This window comes from Ovis aries, chromosome 11, assembly GCF_016772045.2.
Source record: "Ovis aries strain OAR_USU_Benz2616 breed Rambouillet chromosome 11, ARS-UI_Ramb_v3.0, whole genome shotgun sequence".
NCBI classification, from domain to species: Eukaryota; Metazoa; Chordata; class Mammalia; order Artiodactyla; family Bovidae; genus Ovis; species Ovis aries.
Window position 1 is genome coordinate 10,533,030 of NC_056064.1, and position 20,936 is coordinate 10,553,965.

Here is a 20,936-nt window from a genome sequence, read left to right on the forward strand (position 1 = left end):
GCCGAACTTGAGGAGCCAGTCTGGGGCCTAGGCGCAGACGCACTGAGCCCCAGCGGCCGGTGATGGCGGCAGCGGCAGCGGTGGCTGCGGCGGGTCCGGGCCCATGAGGCGACGACGGAGGCGGGACGGTTTCTACCCAGCGCCGGACTTCCGAGACAGGGAAGCTGAGGACATGGCAGGGGTGTTTGACATAGACCTGGACCAGCCGGAGGACGCGGGCTCTGAGGATGAGCTGGAGGAGGGGGTGAGGCCCGGGGTCCCCGGGGGTGGGCTGGGGGGGGCGCCCGAGGTGACAGGGCCGGGGCGGCGGCGCGGGCCCGGGAAAGCCCGGCGCGTCCGAGGGCGCGGAGACCCGGGGGTGGGGGGCGCGAGTCGTTCCTGGAGATCCAGGAGGAGCCGAGGCACCGCGCGGCCCGGAGCGGGGCAGCGGGCGGGGAGGACCTGGCCCTCAGGTGTGAGGCCGCTGCTGGGCTTGCAGGTGCCGGTCGCACCCCTCGCCCCGGATGAGCGCAGCCGGGAGCAGCCCGTGGAGGGGACGGGGACAGGCGCGCGCGGAGGACTTGCTCGGAGCCCCGGGACCTGAGTGTGCGGGGCGCGCGTGCTGCAAGCGTGTGCGTGTGCGGGGGGGAGGGGGACTGCGTTGCTGGGTGTCCCTTAAGTGCAGGTGAAGCGCGGAAGGGTGTCCCTTCGACTGTAAGATCTCAAGTGTTGCATCTTCAGACGTCCCACAACCACCTCTCTTCTCGGCCTGTCGCTTCTCTCCTAGGAAGCGCTCAGCTGTTAGAAGTGACAGCTGAAAACTTCTGTCGGGAGTAGCGCTGCCGCTGCAGTTACAGCCACCAGGAGTTTTATTTCGGGAGCAAGGGGGCTCTGCTGCATCTTCCAGGGTTTGTTTGTTTGCCTTTTTTTTTTGTTTTTAAATTTAAAAAACCTCTTCCGTGTGACTTAAAAATAATTTATAATGACACACGGCATTTGTAACTTACTTATCCCTTAGTTGTAGGTGTCTATATTTTTTTCCGAAATACTTGATGTAATTTTGGGGTGGAAAAAAACCAACGTTGACAGCTGTGATTTGGCTTGCCAAAAATAAATTGCTTGAACTGAGACTTGTGAATGGTGGTGTGAGGGCTTTCCTTGCTGTAATTTAGGGTGCTAAATTTAGAATTGTTTTTCCTAAATGCATAGTTCGTTTTTACCTTGGCTGTCTTAGTTATTCTTTATTCAGGATAAATTTATTGCAAAATCACAAGTTGTACCTGACGTTCACAAATAGTGTTGTCATGTTAAATCACTGATTCTGGGGCAAATGACCATCAGTGATAACCTCATGGTAATTTAGGTTGTAAATTCCATTGTCTAGATGAGTACATGGGTTTGTGACTTAAGTCAGATGTTTGCTCTAACTACAGAAGGGGCCTCCCTTTTTACCCCCACCCTATCTCCTCCCTCTGGCAAGTAAGTTGTTTCCTGCTTGTTGACAGAAGATGCTATTATATACCTTAAATACTTTAGGAAAATAGGTTTTATAGAACAGAAATGCTCTTCTTATCAGTTGAGTCTAAATCGAAATCAGGCAGTGTGGGTAGTGTGGAAGATGGGTATTGAGATATATACTATTTTTTTTTTTGGTGGCTGCACAGCACAGCTAGTGGAATCTTAGTTCCCCAACCAGGGATTGAACCCAAGCCCTGGCAGTGAAAGTGCCAAATCCTAACCACTGGACCGCTAGGGAATTCCCCGATGTATATTTTTAGTGTGCTTACATATGGAATTTCAGTTAGCCTTTCAATGGAACAAATATGGGATTACTTTCATTACATATAACATACTCTCATCAGTTATATTGGCTCCATATGGCAGTGGCTTGGGAGCGAAGCAGGGGAGGAAAAGATAAGGGTGCTTTATAGCAATAAAATCTTCACCAGTTGAACTGATAAAATTTCCAGACCTTGGGTTTATTATGAGCTGAAACTAAAATACCGTCTTTTAAGATTCTTGCTATGAACTAGGACCCCTCTTGAATGTTTGTTCTGCTGGGTACAGGCAAATAGGATTTTGAGCAGGTGTGGGAGAGGAGGTCAGAGAAATTGGTGGAAGTAGGAAAAAGAAGGAAATATGACTACTACCCTAGGGAGAGGAGCTTTAATTACAAAGGTAATTAAAGAGGATTTTGAGGAAGAGGCTTCAGCAAAATGTATCTAACATAGCAGTGCTTTTGGAGTTGAAAATGTTTCTTTTGAGTGTGTTATTCTAAGAGATGCAAGGTGGACAAGCAAAGAGTTGGAGTGGAATTGGGTTGGCCACCCAAGGAGAGTCAGTGACATCCAGGTTTCTCTATAGGTTTTAAAATTCTGAAAAATGAGAGAAATTTAGATTCTTAGAAAGTCTGACTGCTGTGAATTTCTAATAATATAATTAGAATCCTGTCTGTTTGTGAATTTATATCCTTTAGTGTGTCCCTCCATCAGGTGCTCAGTCGTATCCAACTCTTTGTAACACCGTGGACTGTAGCACACCAGGCTGCTCTGTCCACGGGATTCCCAGGCAAGAAATCTTGCCAATTTCCTCCTTCAGGGGATCTTCCCAACCCAGGGATCTAACCCGAGTCTTCTGCGTCTCCTATATTGCAGGCGGATTCTTTACTGCTGAGCCACTGGGGAAGCCCCCATCCTTTAGTACACAAGCTTTTAAAACATTCGTGCATATCAGAGTAGCTTCACATCCTCATTTTACAGAAAGGAAACTGAGGCATCAACCAGGGATATGATTGCCCAAGACCACGGAGGTAACTAGTGGTAGTATCTTCTGACACAATTTAGTAAGCTTCACTGCATAGCTTCTTCACTGCGTTCACTAGTCTTGTTTGTAATGTACCTGTTTGTGGTGTGTCTGACCGAATTCAGATCCTTCCAGCCATGCTCCCTGACTGCATGGTCTCAAATAAATTGCTTAATCTCTCAGACTAAAGACTCAGAAAAAAGACTTTTTTCTTCTCCATAAAATGAAGACTATATGAGATAGAGTATATCAAGTACTCTCAAAATATCCTGGCACATTATGTAGTTAGCTGGTTTATGGAAATAGAGCTTGTCAGTGTTAACTGATTGCCAAGGAACCAATCATTCAAGTTTTCCCTCATCTGTACATAAAGACATAATAATAAATGCAGTTATACTAGGGGTACTGCCTTTTTAGAACAGTAGTTTGTTTCTTTCCTTCCTTGCTTTCTTTCTCTTTGTCGTTGGTCCTGTTTAGAAATACACCGCCCGCCCTTTTTAATAATTTTTGGCCGTGCTGGGTCTTTGTTGCTGTGTGCGGCTCTCTCTAGCTGCAGAAAGCAGGGGCTGCTCTCTAGTTGCGGGGCCACGGCTCCTGTAGCTGTGGAGCACGGGGTCTGGGCACAAGGGCTTCGGTGGCTGTGGCATGTGGGCTTAGCTGCCTCGTAGCATGTGGAATCTTCCCAGGCCAGGGGTTGAACTTGTGTCCCCTGCATTGGCAGGCCGATTCTTAACCACTGGACCACCAGGGAAGTCCTAGAGATACCTACTTTTTAGGTATGTTACACTGAGTGAATCTGTGTTAGTGACTGTATGTATTTATAGTAAATAGATATATTTACATGGCACAGTTAATTTTTCAGTGACTAAAAGATGAGAATTAGTGAGTTTTAAGTACTATATTAAAACCAGTGGTTGAAAGGGTTTTTGTTTTTCTGTTTCATTGGTGATAATATAACTTGGGAACAGAGTTGAAACTAAGGGAAAGTTTTCCTTTAGAAATTTTCATTAGATTATGAAAATGTTGGAAACCTCTGCTTTCTGTGAAGACACAGGTTAAAAGAGTAAAAGAAAATTGTTAATGCAACTTAAAAAAATCATGAAATTTTTACTCTGCTACTTAAAAATTTGAAATAGAGACTTACTGCCGAATTTCAGATTAGTAGATTTTTATTGAGCAAAAAGTTTTTAAAATTTTTAGTGTTTTGAAAAATAGTTTTAAAACCTGAAAAAAAAGAAAAATAGTGCTATATAGATAGTATGTATTCAGATGTTCATGATTATTAATATCTCAATACATGCATTTTATTAGATACTTACTGTAATGTACTTTTAAATAGCCCAGTATTTGAGGCCAGATTTACTTCTTTCCCCCAGATTACTGAACCTTATTTTATAAGGAAATATCTGTGAACAGCCAGGCAAGTGGATAAATGATTTAATGAATATTTAGATTAAGGATATTTTTCACCCATTCTGTAACAATTTATTTAAAACTTTTTAAACAGTTTATTTAAATTTTTATAAAATTGGGACTTAAGGCATATTAACTTGAATTTATATATAATTTTAATTTAAAACTTTGCAAATAGTCATTCTGATGGGCTAGTTTGAAACAGTTACCTTCTATAGTACCTTATTGTTAGTCACTAAGTCCTGCGTCCAGCTCTTTTGTGACCCCATGGACTGCAGCCTGCCTGGCTCCTGCGTCCATGGAATTCTCCAGATAAAACTGCGGGAGTGGGTTGCCGTTTTCTGCTCCAGGGGATCTTCCCAATCCAGGGATTGAACATGCGTCTCCTGCATTGGCAGGAGAATTCTTCACCCTGAGCCACAATGGGGAGAATTCTACTTTGTCAGTTGTAGTGGCACATACACAAAAAAGCATTAGATGCGTCATAAAGCTTAAGGCAGAAAAAAAATCTGAATAAAGTTTCCTGTGAAGGATAACCATCAGTATATCCTGTAGAATAGCTTGGTGTTTCTAGTGTTGGACTTCTAGATACCATTGAGTAGCAGAAAAAAAATTGTGCCTCAAAATGCTTGTGCTCCAGAGGTAACGGTAGGAAGTTCTAAGCCCAGGTGCAGGTGGCAAGACAGGCCTGGCTGACTCCGGAAGTGAAACATAGCCACAGGGCATGTGGCTTCTTTCTAGGTGGCTTCAAAGTCCTGGCTCAGTGTTAATCACTCTGTAGTCTTTAATTTAGAATTAAGTAAAGTGAATATTAAAGATAAAACAATTATATAATACCAATTTTATAGAAGTTGGCCTTTTGTCTTTAAAGTAAAGTCATCATAGGTGATTGTATGAAGCCCCAGAGACCCCCCCAAAAAAATCCTTTAATGATAACCACCCCTGCCTGCCCCTCCCACACAAAAGAAGCTGTATCAAGTTGAAACTGCAAGTATTTTTTTCCCTTTATACCGCATCCCCCCCCACCCTGTTTGCCTATGTCTAATCATGAGACATACATCCTTGGTGTTAGACTTCATCCTGAGTTGTTCACACTGTGAGCAAGTTCTGACTAAAACACTTGTTTTGAGAGCGCATTTGACCACCCATTATGTAAAAATACTGTCCATTTCCTTTGTGTATCATGACTGTGTACTGGTATCTTTGAAGAAAGATGAGGTCACCTAAAATTTATTGAATTATTCCAAAATTCTTAATAAAAACTTTAAAACTTCTAATTTTTTGGTGCCTGTGATAGAACTTGAGAAAGTTACACAGCCATCACTGTGATTTAGTTTTAGCACATTTCTGTCGCCCTCAACAGAAACTCCGGGCCCACTCACAGTCTCTCCTCACTGCCATCCCCAACCCTCAGCAGCCACTAGTCTGCTTCCCATACCTGTAAATTTGCCTTTTCTGGAGCGTCCATAACTGGACTTATATAATATGTGGCCTTTTGTGTTTGGCTTCTTTCACGCAAGTTAATGATTTAAGGATCATCTTTGTTGTAGTATATTTCAGTATTTAATTCCTTTTTATAGCCAAACAGTATTCCATTGTTAGTGTCAACGATGTTCATTTGAGTCGTTTCCATTTTGGGGCTATTGTAAATAGTACTGCTATGAACATTTATGCCTGAGTCTTTGTGGAACATGTTATTTTCATTTCTCTTGGGTAGATACCAAAGAATAGATTGGCTGGATCATATGGTAAGTCTATGTTTAATTTTTGAAGAAACTGCCTAACTTTTCCAAAGTGGTTATACCGTTTTACATTGCTGCCAGCAGTGTATGAGGGTTACAATTTCTCTGCATCCTTGCCAAACTTGGTTTTTGGGTTTTTTTTTTTTTTTTTTTTTGGTCTTTTTAATTGTAGCTATCCTAGTTGATGTGAAGTGATATCTCAATATAGTTTTGACTTTTACTTCCCTAAGAGCTAATGATATTGAACGTACTTTCATGTGACTTTTGGCCACTTAGCTTCTTTGTGGAAATGCCTGTTCAGATCCTAACCTATTTTTTTTTAACCTATTTTTTTATTATTGAGTTGTAGAAGTTCTTTATATGTTCTTATTTTATGGATTGTGAAGATTTACTCTCTCCTAGTTCTTCTAAGAACTTTATGGTTTATAGTTTTAGTTCTTACATTTAGCTCTGTGATCCATTTTTATGCATGGTGTGAAGGTAAGGATCCAAAGTAAATGTTCACATGTGGATATGCATTTGCCCAGAACTGTCATTTATTGAAACAAGTCTCTCTCCCATTGAATTTTCTTAGCATCTTTGTCAAAAATCAGTTGACCATAAATGGAAGGGTTTATTCTACGCTCTCATTTCTATTTCATTGATTCATATTTCTGTCCTTATGCCAGTACCACACTGCATTAATTGCTGTTGCTTCATAGTACATTTTGAAATCAGGACATGTAAGTCCCCCAACTTTGTTCTCCTTTTTCAAGACTGTTTTTCACCCTACCCCCACCTCCCGCCCTTGATTTTCTGAGTGAATTTTAGGATAAGCTTGGCAGTTTCTGCAAGAAAGGAACGAGGTGTTTTTAAAAGATTGAGTTGAATCTGTAAACCAATTTGTTTAGTATCGCCGTCTTAACAATATTAAGTTGTCTGATCCATGAACATGGAATATCTTTTGATTTATTTAGGTCTTTTAAATTTTCTTTCAGCAATGTTTTTGGAGTTATCAAATATTGAAACCTTGCACTTCTTTTGTTAAATTTATTTCTAAGTATTTTATTCTATTGATGCCGCTGTGAATGGAGTTATCTTAATTTCATTTTTGAATTGTTCATTTTGCTAGTGTACAGAGGGTTAAATTAAGTTTTGCACTCATTTATACTATGGTCAGAATAAATGTTTGGCCAGTATGACTCCACACAATTTGAGAGTGTTGCTTAGCCGTTTTGCCTTGGTCAGCCATATCATTCCTGACAATATCTTGGCATGGCTGTGGTTACTTAGGCTTGGTTAGGTTGCAGTTACATGAGGTTTCTAGCATTATGTTGGTCTTATCGAAAGCAGGTCGAAATAACTTTTTATAAGTCATTTGATTAACTCAGAATGTGGTACCTTTAGTTTAATAAAATATAGAATACATATTTTGAATACATGTAATTTTTGAAGGAGAAATCACCTGGTTTTGTTTGTAGATCATTGATGAGTAGCATCTATAGCTTAGTTGTCACATAAAATTGAAAGTGAAATCCCCTTAATATTGTTTGTGTGCTTTACTTTTTTCATCACCACATTTACCTGTTAATAAAGTATAGAGAATTTGTAAGCTGATGTCTTTCATTCATTCTCCTTCAGTAATGGGGTGAAGCATTAAATTTTTAAAATTCTTGTTTATGGGATTATTTATTTTTAAAACTTTAACATATTTTTCAGGGTCAGTTAAATGAAAGCATGGACCATGGGGGAGTTGGACCATATGAACTGTAAGTATATTTGAAAAGGTTTCACTGTGCTGTCTCTTTTTAATTTTATATCAGCTCCAGTTTACAGCCATCATGTGATTTTAATAACCTATTCTTAAATATATAGTCATACAGAGACTTGGTTTACTGAGCTTGGCACCAATATGAAAACATATCCTTCATGTATGGATTTTGAGAAGAAGATTATTAAAATTCGGAGTATTCTGAATATGAGTCTGACTTGTGTAAAAGATTTTTATTAGTTTAATATGGAGAACTACCTTTTCCTGCTGAACAATAAAAATTTTAGAAATGCTCCCCAAATCAAATGCTTCTTGTTTTGCTTGTAATGCGTCATCTAAACAGAGATTTGTGCATTCTTGTGTCATTCTGGGAAAGCTTCATTAGTTGAATAGTTTTTTAATCTGCTCTGTATCCCACCTTCAAGTAAAAAGCCTTGGATTGTGGGGAAACTAAGATCACTCATAGAAAGCATTTTAAGGACAGATAAATTGCCACCCTTTTTGGAACCTTTAAATTAAGTATATATGGAAAGATGCATGGTTATAATTTATTAACAAGAATTTTTAGCTGAAAACTTGAACTGATTGGTTACATTTAGAAAATGCTTAGATTTTCTGCTGACGTTGCCAAATACAGTTGGATAATATCTAATCTCAGACATTTTGAATAAACTAAATTTGAATAACTAGAAGACTTTTTTCCTTTGTCAGCTTACTAAATTTGTTCTAATTCATCTTAGTTTGGGAATACTTGATGCTTATGAAAATCAATAATCAGTAGCACATTCTGTAAACAAGCAGATCAGCAGACAGTTCTCAAGCCACCCTAATCTTGACCTACCATGTCATCGAATCATTAGTTAACTTAGAGCACAGATACTAAATTTGCTATCATGTACTTTTTTCCTTTTACTTAACTGGAGTATAATTCTCATTCTAACAGTATGCTGAAGGTAATTTAACTTTTCGCAAACTTACTTTTGGTTTTGCTTTTCTCCCCAGTGGCATGGAGCATTGTGAGAAATTTGAAATCTCAGAAACTAGTGTGAACAGAGGGCCAGAAAAAATCAGACCAGAATGTTTTGAGCTACTTCGAGTGCTTGGTAAAGGGGGCTATGGAAAGGTAGGAAGTATTTTGAAATGAGAGCTGTTTTTGTCTGTCTTGGGTAGATTAGTGTTTACACCCTGTTCCCAGCTGTCTTCTTCAGTCTTTGTAAGCTCTCAGCAAAGGACAGGATCATTTAACGCTATATTATTTGAGCAATGTATAGAAGCTCTCCTCCTCTTAAACCACCATTCACATAAAAGCCCAGCACTTTGTGGGTACTCAGTCAATATTTGTAGAATAAATAAATAGGCAGCTGGGCTAGGGAGTGTCTGTTGCTAGAGGACTCATTCCTTCCTTTTGCTAAATGGTACTGACTGTAGGTATTCTTTTAAAAAACAAACTACTCCTTACTTTCAAGAGGCATGGCACATTAGATTGGTATCTTACTGAGACCTTAATCTAAACTGATTTTCTTTGACTTGCAGTATTCACAGCAATAGAGTTAGGGAAGTTGAAGAATTTAAGAGAGGTGAAGAAACATGAAGAACATCTCTTGGTTTCATAGTTTGCCAGAAGCTTTCTAATTTAAGACCTCACCTTTGAGTGTTCTGTTCAAGAAAATTTGGACATTCCATTTGCCATTCTTTTTCAAACGACAGAGTTTGGGTAACATGTTAGTAGTTAAGATTAAGCTTGAGAACTATTTATGCTATTGTGTAGTGTTCATTTTTACAAAACATGGCATTTGTAGTTTATTCTTAGGCTTCAGGACACATTCTCATATGTTTTAATCATCGTGAATGTGTAACACATGCTCTGTGAATCTCGTATTTTAGCTGTTGCATGAAAGGATATTATGGCTAATCATTTTAAGGCATAAGTAATTCCTGTCAAATATTATTAAATAGTTATATGTGAAGCATCTCTGAAAATTTATGAGCTATTTTATAATTTCTGTGTGTCTAGGAAACATGATTATAGTTTTTTCTATGCAAATTTGGATTTTATAAAGTAACATGGAGTGCTTGTTATAACACAGAGTGCTTGTTATTAGATGGTAATGACCAACTTTGCCACCAGATGTCAGCAGAATAAACAGGAAGGTTCTGTGTTGTATGACAGTTTTCACTACTAAGGACTTCCTAGGTAGCTCAGCTGGCCAAGAATCCTCCTGCAATGCAGGAGAACCCAGTTCGATCCCTGGGAAGTAAAGATCCCCTAAAGGGACACGCTACCCACTCCGGTTTTCTTGGGCTTCTCTGGTGGCTCAGATGGTAAAGACTTTGCCTGCAATGTGGGAGCCCTGGGTTGGGAAGATCCCCTGGAGGAGAGCATGGCAACCCACTCCAGTATTCTTGCCTGGAGAATCCCCAAGGACAGAGAAGCCAGATGGGTTACAATCCCTGGGGTCGCAAAGAATCGGACACGACTGAGTGATTAAGCACACTACTAAATCTTGAATGTAGTCTGGCTCTTTTAGCTCATCATTTTTGTGCACAGTCCTTGATGGTGCTAGTTTCTGTAAGAATATAGACGGCTATATCATTTGCTTCGTTTACTTAGGAATTAAGGGACTGTGGCTTAACATAGTTTAGCTTTTAATAACACAGACTTTTATTTTTCATCCAGGTTTTTCAAGTACGAAAAGTAACAGGAGCAAATACCGGGAAAATATTTGCCATGAAGGTGCTTAAAAAGGTGATTTCTCTCCTCCCCCTCAACTATATTCTTAATTGCTATAAAATCTATATTTTGGTCTAAAATTCTCAGTTAAAAATTGTATTTCTACCACGATTATAAGTCCTCTTGGAATGTGGGGTACATTTTATCATTCTTACTCCTGTCTTATTCTGCTTGGTTACTTGGTGAGGGTGCAGAGGAGATTGCTTCAGTTCTCCTCCGAGGTTAACTCTTGTAGCCCTTTGTTCTGGTCTCTGTATTTCTAAGTAATAAGCATGTTCTGCTGTGACTTAATTCAGTAGTTTTAGAATTACAGACTGACTTCCTATTTTATTCCTTTTTTATTCCTTTCTTCCTTTTTCACACCCTCATCTGGCATCATTTTCTTGCGATCTACTGTTGCTTTCGCAAACCTCCCATCAACTCTGTAAAACACCTTTCAGGCCAGTGTATGATCACGCTTATTAGATAAGTGACTAGTCCTGTTTATTTTCCTGGAGCCATCGCAGAGGAGCCTTCTGTCCCCTGTGCTCACCTGTGCTGATCATTCTCTCGGCATAGCTGTCGTTATGGACTTCCCCTTCACTACAGTCCTTCAGATCCTCCTGACTCCGTCAGCATTGGATCCTTTGTTTCTTAGATCCCAGATTTTCCTTTTTCTTAGTTTGTGTCCTGTTCCCTTGCTTTGGTGACCATTTACTGGTGATTTCCTGAGAAACTGAATGAAGGGGAATTTGATATTCCACATTTTTGCAGTGATGTTTCTTATTTTGATTCTTATTATTTACTTTTACTGTTTCAGTCTTAAAAGTTTTCAGTCTTTTAGCTCCAGGGAATTTTCTTTTATGATCTCTTTGATAATTTTCCCTGGTTGTTTTCTTCTCTTAGAATTGCATTTACTTGGGTGTTAGACCTCCTAGAATGATCATCTGTTTTTCTTTCCTTTCCACTTGTCCATTTCTTTATCTTTTTGTTTACTTTCTGAGGTTTTTCTAGAAATCTATTTTCTAATCATTTTTAAAATTTAGTGTATTTATTTGGCTTTGCTGTGTGGCTTGTGGGATTTCATTAATAGTTGCCCAACCAGGGATCCAGTCCAGGCCCCTGGCAGTGCAAGTACAGAGTCTTAATCCCTGGACCACCAAGGAATTCCCTTACTGGTTTTTTTTTAAAAACTATCATATTTGTAATTCCCCAAAGCTCTTTTTGTTGTTTTTTTCCTTTTTATACCTATCTATTTTATGAGTACAGTATCTTCTTTTATTCCTCTGAGACATTTTAATTATAAATTCTTTGAAATATTCTTTTGTTTCATGGGCGTGTCTCTTTTCTAAGTCCCTATCTTCTTTGACTTTGATTTAGTGTTTTGTTGCCATGTTAGGGCCCTTCTTTAGATGTCTGGTGTCCTTGAAGAGTGGAAATCTGAGAAGCGGATCAGAAACTGTGTAATGTGTAGCCTTCTCCAGTGTGCAGTCATGAGATTAGCTGGCAGTTGACTAAGAACTTCTAAACGTCAGTGTCTAAAGGTCTTTTTTCTGATATGGATCAATTTGTGCTGGGAAAGATCCTTTATTGTTTTGCCTAGAAAAAGCATTCTGGGGCTGGATGACAGACAGGAGATGGAGATCTCACCTTTCAACATCAGATTTTTAGTGAAATCACGTTTGTTTTGTTTTTAACTTTATTGATGTATAGTTGCTTTACAATGTTATGTTCATTTCTGCTGCACAGCAAAGCGATTCACTTACATATGCATATTCTTTTTCATCCATTATGGTTTATCACATGACATTTCTTATAGTTCCCTATGCTATATGGTAGGTCTTTGCTGTTTATCCAGCCTCTGTGTACTAGCTTGCATCTGCTTATCCGAAACCCCCAAACCTTACCTCTACCTTCCCCAACCCCAGCCGCAAGTGTATTTGCTTTGTGCGTCTATTTCTGTTTTGTAGATAGGTTTACTTGTCGTATTTTAGTTTATGTAAGTGATATCATATGGTATTTTGTCTTTCTCTTTCTGACTTTGCTTAAATATGGTAATATCTAGGTCCATCCATGTTGCTGCAGATAGCATTGTTTTGGTCTTTTTTATGGCTGAGTAACAAAGTCAGGTTTTTACTTCAGCACTCTTCTCTGTTTCTGATCCTTCACTCTTTTATTTTTTCTGGAGACTGCATCTCTCCAAGCGGTAGTTCCTGGCTGGTTACTATAGATACGGGAATCTTGCTGATCTGTCTCTTCTTTATAGAGACTTTCAGATAACCCTCCTGTTTTCAGCCCTCCACCTTCTGCCTTCTGTAGTCCTTAATGATTCCATATTTTTTCCTTCTCTTTTCTGTTATTTTTACTTCTAATTTTTGAACACTGCCATCTATGGGGTCGCACACAGTCGGACACAACTGAAGTGACTGAGTAGCAGCAGCAGCAGCAGGGCTGCTGGTGGGTCAGATGGTAAAGAATCTGCCTGCAGTGCAGGAGACCCAGGTTCGATCCCTGGGTCTGGAAAATCCTCTGAAGAAGGGAATGGCTACCCACTGCCAGTATTCTTGCCTAGAAAATTCCATGGATAGAGGAGACTGATGGGGTCACAAAGAGTCAGACAGAACTGAGTGACTAACACTAACTGTTCAGGGCTTTACAGATGGATTCAACGTTTTTTGAGTTATGTCTCTTTCCAGGCATTTAGGTTTGTTCATATCCCAGGATACTAAGTTATTCACAACTGCTTTATCCTCACCCCGTTTTCACCTTTTGAGATGCAGAGTTACATGTGTTTCTTTGTTTTATTAACCTTGGATTGTGTATGTTTGATTTCTTGTTCTTTTGGTTTGGGATTGAGTTCTGAAAAGATCTCACTGTCTTAAAATCTTAGTAGAAAACTATATTAAGACAATGAAGATGACTTTTAAAAGAAAAACATAGTGTTTATATATCATCCTGTTTCCCCTGATTTTTTCTTAAGCAGTACAAATGACTTCTTAATTTAAAAACTGAGGAAAACTACTGTGACCACAACTTTTTTGTTGATTGTCTTAAAGAAGCAGTTTAGGTATTTTCAACTCCAGTTTCTGCATCAGTAAGCCAGACTTAATCTGCTCTCTGGCTTTCCCCTTGGAATCATACGAGATTATGGATTTTTTTTTTTATCTATTAAGTATTTTAAGTCTAAAATTGGAGACAGTATAAATAATAACGTGTTCTTGCAGTGTTGAAAGAAGTACTGGTCAGGTTTCTTAGAATAATCCATTCCTTTGTTGTTTATGAACACCTGATAATCAGGGCTGAGCAAAATTAGTCATAATTATATCTTAAGTGTCTGGCACAGATATCTTTAATGGAAAGAAGAGGGGTTTTTTTTTTCCTCCCCTACTGATGGTAAGTGGGTGTGATTAATATATTGGGAAGTCCATAGACTTGACTGCTGCTGTTTGTGAGGGTTCCTTTCTGTGCCCAGGCATCGAAGACCTAACTTGCTTTGCCTCTTCTCTTGCTTAGTTACCATGCGTTCTCACTGGTTTTTCTTTCCCTAAGCCTGGCTAGAGAATCACACACTGTCTCATTCTTTCCTTGCTGTTCCTGAAAACAGGCTAGGGTCTGTGGTTTTAATCCTAAATCCTGAGGTAGGGATAGCTGTGTTCTCCCTTTGAGTTCCTTCTTTTTATTTTGTTATCCCTGGAAGCAGAGAGTACTGACCCTCTTGGCCTGAGTATGTGGTAAAAATTTACCTCTTTCTAACCTTAAAGATAAAATCATAAACCAGATGTTTCCTTGTCTTAAATGAGTTGCTTACATCTAAATTAGCCATCTGGATTGATTAGTTCTCCTGGGCTTGTTTACTCGTTATGAGAAGGGTAGAATGTTGAGGAATAGGCTGTTTCCAACAACTGTCTCTCTGTCCTACCAGTTGCATCAAAAATGTACACTCTGGAAGCAAAATATTGCCCATGTCATTCGTTCAGCTCACATTGTAAATTTTAGAACCTTCGGCCAAAGGCTTGTAGCTCACAGATTGGTCATGTTTCTTTCGTTCCTTCTTTTATTGAACCAGCTGAGAATCTGTAGTGTGCCAGGCATTTTGCTAGAGACTCGGATTTAGCACTTGAGACGAATGTAATCTCTGCTCTCACTCTGCTTACTGTGTAATTCAAGGGAAGAACTGATAAGCTTATCCTTGTAATTTCTACTCTAGTAGAAACCTCCCCACTTTGAGGATTAAGCTTATACTGATTTCTTAGTGTTTATCAGTCGTTCCCCCCCGCCCCAAGTCTTATTTTCCTGGGTGTCTTCTGTGTCCTTGTATTAAATAAGTAATCAGTTGCCTAGCCTTCTAATTCCTCATTGATCCCAGAGCCATCCGTGTTCACCTGGTCCATTTCACATCGCCAGGCCCCATAGTTGTATCGTCCTCTTCTGAAACCCTGGGCTATAATAGAACAACAGCATTCTCACTGCTTTATTCCTGTAGTGCCTGGTCTTTGGCCCTTTAGTGCTTTGACCTTTCTGTTCTTTTCCTTCAAGTTCTTAGTCCCTTTTTAATTTCGCCTTGTACCTAATCTAGCCTAATCAACATGCTCTCAGTCACCTGCTATCCCTGGTTGACCTTATCCTACAGAACGCTCTAATCAGTTTATTTGTTAATACTCCTTTATTCCTGTATCTCAGTTATTGAACGTCACTGGCAGAAATCACACAAACGTTAAATTGCTACTGGGAAAATTCATGGTCCCCAACTCACGTAGACCCTCCGTACCCATCAAAGGTTCCTAGCCAGCCCCTTCATTCTCTCCAGCTAGTAGAGCCTTTACTGTCAGTCCCGCTGGTCTTTTTTAGCAAACTGCCTCTCTTCCTAATTGAGGCTGTCGGATATGATTCCCTTCACCTTTCTTGCCCTAATACCGTGTTGTCTGCATTTTCACCTGTCTTTCCTTCACTCTCTCCAGGCTTAGTGGGAGATGTGTTCTTCTTTTCCAAGGCCAGACCCTCTGTTTTATGTTTGGATCCCCTCTCTTTCTGCCTGTTTAGGGTCTTTTCTTTGTCACTTCTCGCTCTTTCTCCATCCTCTATCCTGACTCCATTCTCTGTTTATATTCATGTCTTTGCCATATTTAGAAAATAAATCCTTTCTTCACTCAAAGTCTATCATAGCTTCCAGTCTCTGCTGTTCATAGACTAATTTCTTAAGTCATGTTTTACTGTCTTTTTTACTCACTATGTTTTGAACTCACACTCTACTATTTTGATGAAACTCTTTTTCCCTTTGTCACCAGGGATCTAATTGCTGGATCCAGTAGTCTTTCCTTCAGTTCAGTTCAGTTGCTCAGTCATGTCCGACTCTTTGCAACCCCATGAATTGCAGCATGCCAGGCCTCCCTGTCCATCACCAACTCCCAGAGTTCATTCAGACTCATGTCCATCGAGTTGATGATGCCATCCAGCCATCTCATCCTCTGTCATCCCCTTCTCCTCCTGCCCCAATCCCTCCCAGCATCAGAGTCTTTTCCAGTGAGTCAACTCTTTGCATGAGGAGGCCAAAGTATTGGAGTTTCAGCTTTAGCATCATTCCTTCCAGTGAACACCCAGGACTGATCTCCTTTAGAATGGACTGGTTGGATCTCCTTGCAGTCCAAGGGACTCTCAAGAGTCTTCTCCAACACCACACTTCAAAAGCATCAATTCTTCGGCACTCAGCTTTCTTCACAGTCCAACTCTCACATCCATACATGACTACTAGAAAAACCATAGCCTTGACTAGACGGACCTTTGTTGGCAAAGTAATGTCTCTGCTTTTGAATATGCTATCTAGGTTGGTCATAACTTTCCTTCCAAGGAGTAAGCGTCTTTTAATTTCATGGCTGCAATCACCATCTGCAGTGATTTTGGAGCCCCCCAAAATAAAGTCTGACACTGTTTCCACTGTTTCCCCATCTATTTCCCCATGAAGTGATGGGACCGGATGCCGTGATCTTAAGCCAACTTTTTCACTCTCCACTTTCATCAAGAGGCTTTTTAGTTCCTCTTCACTTTCTGCCATAAGGGTGGTGTCATCTGTATTTCTGAGGTTACTGATATTTCTCCAGCAATCTTGATTCCAGCTTGTGCTTCTTCCAGCCCAGCGTTTCTCATGATGTACTCTGCTTAGAAGTTAAGTAAGCAGGGTGACAGTATACAGCCTTGATGACGTACTCCTTTTCCTGTTTGGAACCAGTGTGTTGTTCCATGTCCAGTTCTAACTGTTGCTTCCTGACCTGCATGTGGGTTTCTCGAGGCAGGCCAGGTGGTCTGGTATTCCCATCTCTCTCAGAATTTTCCACAGTTTCTTGTGATCCACACAGTCAAAGGCTTTGGCATAGTCAATAAAGCAGAAATAGATGTTTTTCTGGAACTCTCTTGCTTTTCCATGATCCAGCGGATGTTGGCAATTTGATCTCTGGTTCCTCTGCCTTTTCTAAAACCAGCTTCAGCATCTGGAAGTTCACGGTTCACATATTGCTGAAGCCTGGCTTGAAGAATTCTGAGCATTATTTTACTAGTGTGTGAGATGAGTGCAGTTGTGTGGTAGTTGGAGCATTCTTTGGCATTGCCTTTCTTTGGGATTGGAATGAAAACTGACCCTTTCCAGTCCTGTGTCCACTGCTGAGTTTTCCAAATTTGCTGGCATATTGAGTGCAGCACTTTCACAGCATCATCTTTGAGGATTTGAAATAGCTCAACTGGAATTCCATCACCTCCGCTAGGTTTGTTCATAGTGATGCTTTCTAAGGCCCACTTGACTTCACATTCCAGGATGTCTGGCTCTAGGTGAGTGATCACACCATCATGATTATCTTGGTCGTGAAGATCTTTTTTGTACGGTTCTTGCGTGTATTCTTGCCACCTCTTCTGAATAACTTCTGCTTCTGTTAGGTCCATACCATTTCTGTCCCTTATCGAGTCTTTCCTTAACTCATCCTCAGTCCTCTCTGTTGCACTGGAGCTATTGACCACAGCATTTTGAAACTACACTCCCTTCACTTCTGTAATTCAAACCTCCTGAACAGTTAAAAAATAACACCTTTGAAGTTTTTCAAACTTTGCAGAGTTGCAAGAATAGTACAGTGATCACCAGTTGTTCACTTTGCCATATTTTCTTTGTCTGCCGCTCCCTTTATCGCTCCTCTCTCTGTATGTACACATATGTATATTCCAAGTTTTTACTTTTTTGCTATACATATTAAAAGTTATTTGCAGATATGGCACTTGGCCTTTATAATCTCTAGTATGTATCTCTTAAGAATAGGGCATTTTCATACATAACCACAGTGTAATTATCACATTTGGGAACTTTAATATTGGTATACAATTCTGTTTTCTTGATACATTGTAGTCAAACTTCCCCAGTTATGTCAATAATATCCTTTACAGCTATTTTTTGTTTTTAATATCCAGGATTTAATGAAGGATCACACATTACATTGAGCAGTCTTGTGTCTTTGGTTTCCTTTACTCTAGAGTCCTGTGTCTTTAGTTTCCTTTACTTTTCGTCTTTCATGACACTAACATTTTTTGAAGACTCTGGGCCAGTCAGTTTGCACAGTGACCCTGATTTGGATATGTTTCATTATTTCCTTATGAAAATGCTTAAATTTTAAATTTAAGTTAAATGCTTTCTGCAGGAATATTTTACATGAGTATTGTGTCCTTGGGAAGCTCATAATGTTAGTCTGTCTCATTATTTGTTGAGTTTGATCATTTGGTTAAGGTGGTGTCCACAAAACTTCCCATTCTGCAGATGCCATTTTCCCTCTGTAATTAAAAAGTTATCTATGGAATGAAAGTTAGAGATTCTGCTAATATTCCATTCTAATAATCTTCTACACCCAATAGTTTTATTATCCATTGTTTCTTAGCCAAATCAGGTAATACTCTGGTGATTGTAAAGTGGAGACTTTTCTGTTTATCAGTTTTTTCTACATTAGTTATCATTTTTCTGTAAAGAAGAGCTTTTCATATATTTTTTAATGTTTAAAGCCATGTTTATTTACTTTTCAGCTGCACTGGGCTTTCTCTAGTTGCAGCGAGCAGGGCTCCTGTCCAGCTGCACTGCGCGGCTTCTTTTTGTGGTGGCTTCTCTCGTTGTGGAGCACGGGCTCTGGGCACCAGGACTTCAGCAGTTGCAGCTTGTGGCTCTCGAGCACACAAGCTTCCGTAGTTGTGGTGACAGGTTTAGCTGTGTGCTGGCACATGCTATTGTCCTGGAAATCCACGTCCAAATCTGTGTCCCCCGCATTGGCAGGTGAGGCCTCAACCATGGACCATTAGTGAAGTTCCAAAGTTTAGTTTTTAAAAACAGTATGGACTACTTTTTTCATAGTGTTGTCCATTTCTTTCATTATTCAGAGTTTGGTCTGAAAGTTTCCGCAAATTTTCTGGAGAGAGCTCTTTTAAGAAGACTTCTGTGCCCTTTTAACATGTCCCTTTAGTTTCGGAGTACTTCCTTTCTGTACAGTAGTGAGCTCCAGGTTTGCCTTGCATGTTCCCTCACCCTGGTCTGGCACCGTCTCTTTTTCCATGGAGCCCTGGTTTCTTTGGTAGAGAAACCAGGATCTGATTTCCAAGCTGTGGTCTTTGCTACTGAAGTGTCATTCTTCTGGCTCTTTCAGAACAGAGCTAGAAGTTTTGTTTTTGTTTTAAATCATGGCTTCACGTTGATATTCCTAATTTCAGTCCAGTTCTTTAGGGTTCTTTTTTCTTCAGTCTACATTTGTGTCTCTTTTTCCACATTGAGAAAAGCCTGATAACAACATCAATGTATTAACTCATTTACTTAGTGGTACAATATATGCTAATAGTTAGAGAATTATAATACCAATAGTACTAGTAGTAGCTGCAAGCCTACTAAGTACTTAAGATTTCCTTGCAATTTTTGTCATGCTTACATGCATATATGTTACTGAAGAATGTACAGTGTAAAGTTATTTAAATATCTTTTTTCTCTTTTTGTGGTAAAATTATCAAAGAACTGGATTGGTCAAAAAGTTCACTTGGGTTTTTGTACTATTGTATGGAAAAACCCAAATGAACTTTTTGGCCAGCCTAATAAAAGTCAGTTAAATTTATGTATTTCTCCTGTATTCAGTTTTATTTGCCTCCCCTATCCTTGTTGATTTAATATTTTTTGAAATGTATAAAACATTATCATGGTTCAGAATTCTAGATCTCCATTTTATAATCACCATATGATATTTGATTCAGGTAAGAAGAGAAATAAATGATAAAACTGTTAATGTTTTACTTAAAATTCCTATTCCTTTTCTTGCCTTCCCGCAATTGTTAGCTTTTTTTTGTTTGATAGGTTTCTTGTTGGGATTTTATTTTATTTTATTTTCTTGACCGCACCACACAGCATGTAGTATCTTAGTTCCCTGACCAGGGATTGAACCCAGGACCTTGGCATTGAGAACTAGACTGTCAGGGAATTCTCTTTCGTTAACTTTTGACTTATCTTAGTTGTGCTCATTACTGTGTCTATAAGGATGTACGTATTATTATTTTTTTATTTCCTCGTTTACACGAAAGATAGCATACTGTGAATGCTGCTGTGCCATATATGTTCTTTTGTACTTTGCTTTCATAGAGATATTCCTTGTTTTTTTAAAAAAATATTTATTACTTTTGTCTCTTTCTTTGGCTGCTCTCTCAGGTGCAGCATGCAGGGCCTTTAGCTGTGGCGTGTGGGATCTGAGTCTCTGACTAGTGATTGCACCCACACCCCCTGCATTGGGACTGCAGAGTCTTAGCCACTGGACCACCAGGGAGGTCCCCCTCATTCTTTTTATAGCTTTATAGGGTTTTCATTCACTATCCTATGCTTAGGCATTTAGGTTGTTTCTAATGTTTCACTTTTACTAATACTGATAATACTCCAACCAGTAACCTTGTGTACATGCTTTTTCATGTCCAGAACAATGTATCATTTCCCCAAAACTTTCTTCTTTGTTTCCATTTCCTCAGTGGCACTATTAGTTACACAGAAACCATGGTATCATTCTCATATCTCATTAGTTAGGAAGTGCTAATGATGCAATTTTACCCTTTTTTCCCCAGCTTCATTTTCTCAGTTACAGATTTTACTTCTTGCTTACTTTACTAGCCTCCTAACAGATGTTGTTTCTTCCCTAAACTTCACACTGCTACTTGAGCTGTCTTTTTTAAAGACAAGGGTTATTCATTTACCTTACCTCAAGATTTCTTCTCAGCCTCTAAAAATATAATTCAATTTGCCTTTGCCTCGATGCTCAGGCTTTCCATTTCCTGGCCTCCACCTACATCTCCAGCCTAATACATCTCCTAAATGCTTCTAAGCATACTGAACTACTTAATAGATCCTCTCAACATGCCCAGTCCTGTCAGGTTGCTTTTGCATTGGGAATGCCTTTTTTTTCCAGCTTCCACATTTTATCAATAACTTTTTATGATACAGCTCAGGTATACCACCTACAGGAAGACTTCTGGCTGTCGGGTCTAGCTCTGTTGTTCACCCATA

At 39.5% G+C, this 20,936-nt stretch overlaps 1 protein-coding gene across 6 annotated transcripts in view; it reads left to right on the forward strand.

Annotated features, from left to right (window-relative positions):
• Nucleotides 1-35: 35 nt before the first annotated feature.
• Nucleotides 36-20,936, forward strand: part of RPS6KB1 (ribosomal protein S6 kinase B1) — a 40,042-nt gene continuing 19,141 nt past the window's right edge. For all 6 annotated transcript variants that reach the window (XR_009595438.1, XM_015098467.4, XM_042255325.2 and 3 more), the window contains exons 1-4: nt 36-244; nt 7,635-7,684; nt 8,689-8,809; nt 10,364-10,432. Coding sequence is in view for 5 of the 6 variants with exons in the window: in XM_015098467.4 (XP_014953953.2) it covers nt 104-244; nt 7,635-7,684; nt 8,689-8,809; nt 10,364-10,432 (381 nt within the window). In the remaining variant the exon portion in view is untranslated. The remainder of the gene's footprint in view (nt 245-7,634; nt 7,685-8,688; nt 8,810-10,363; nt 10,433-20,936) is intronic.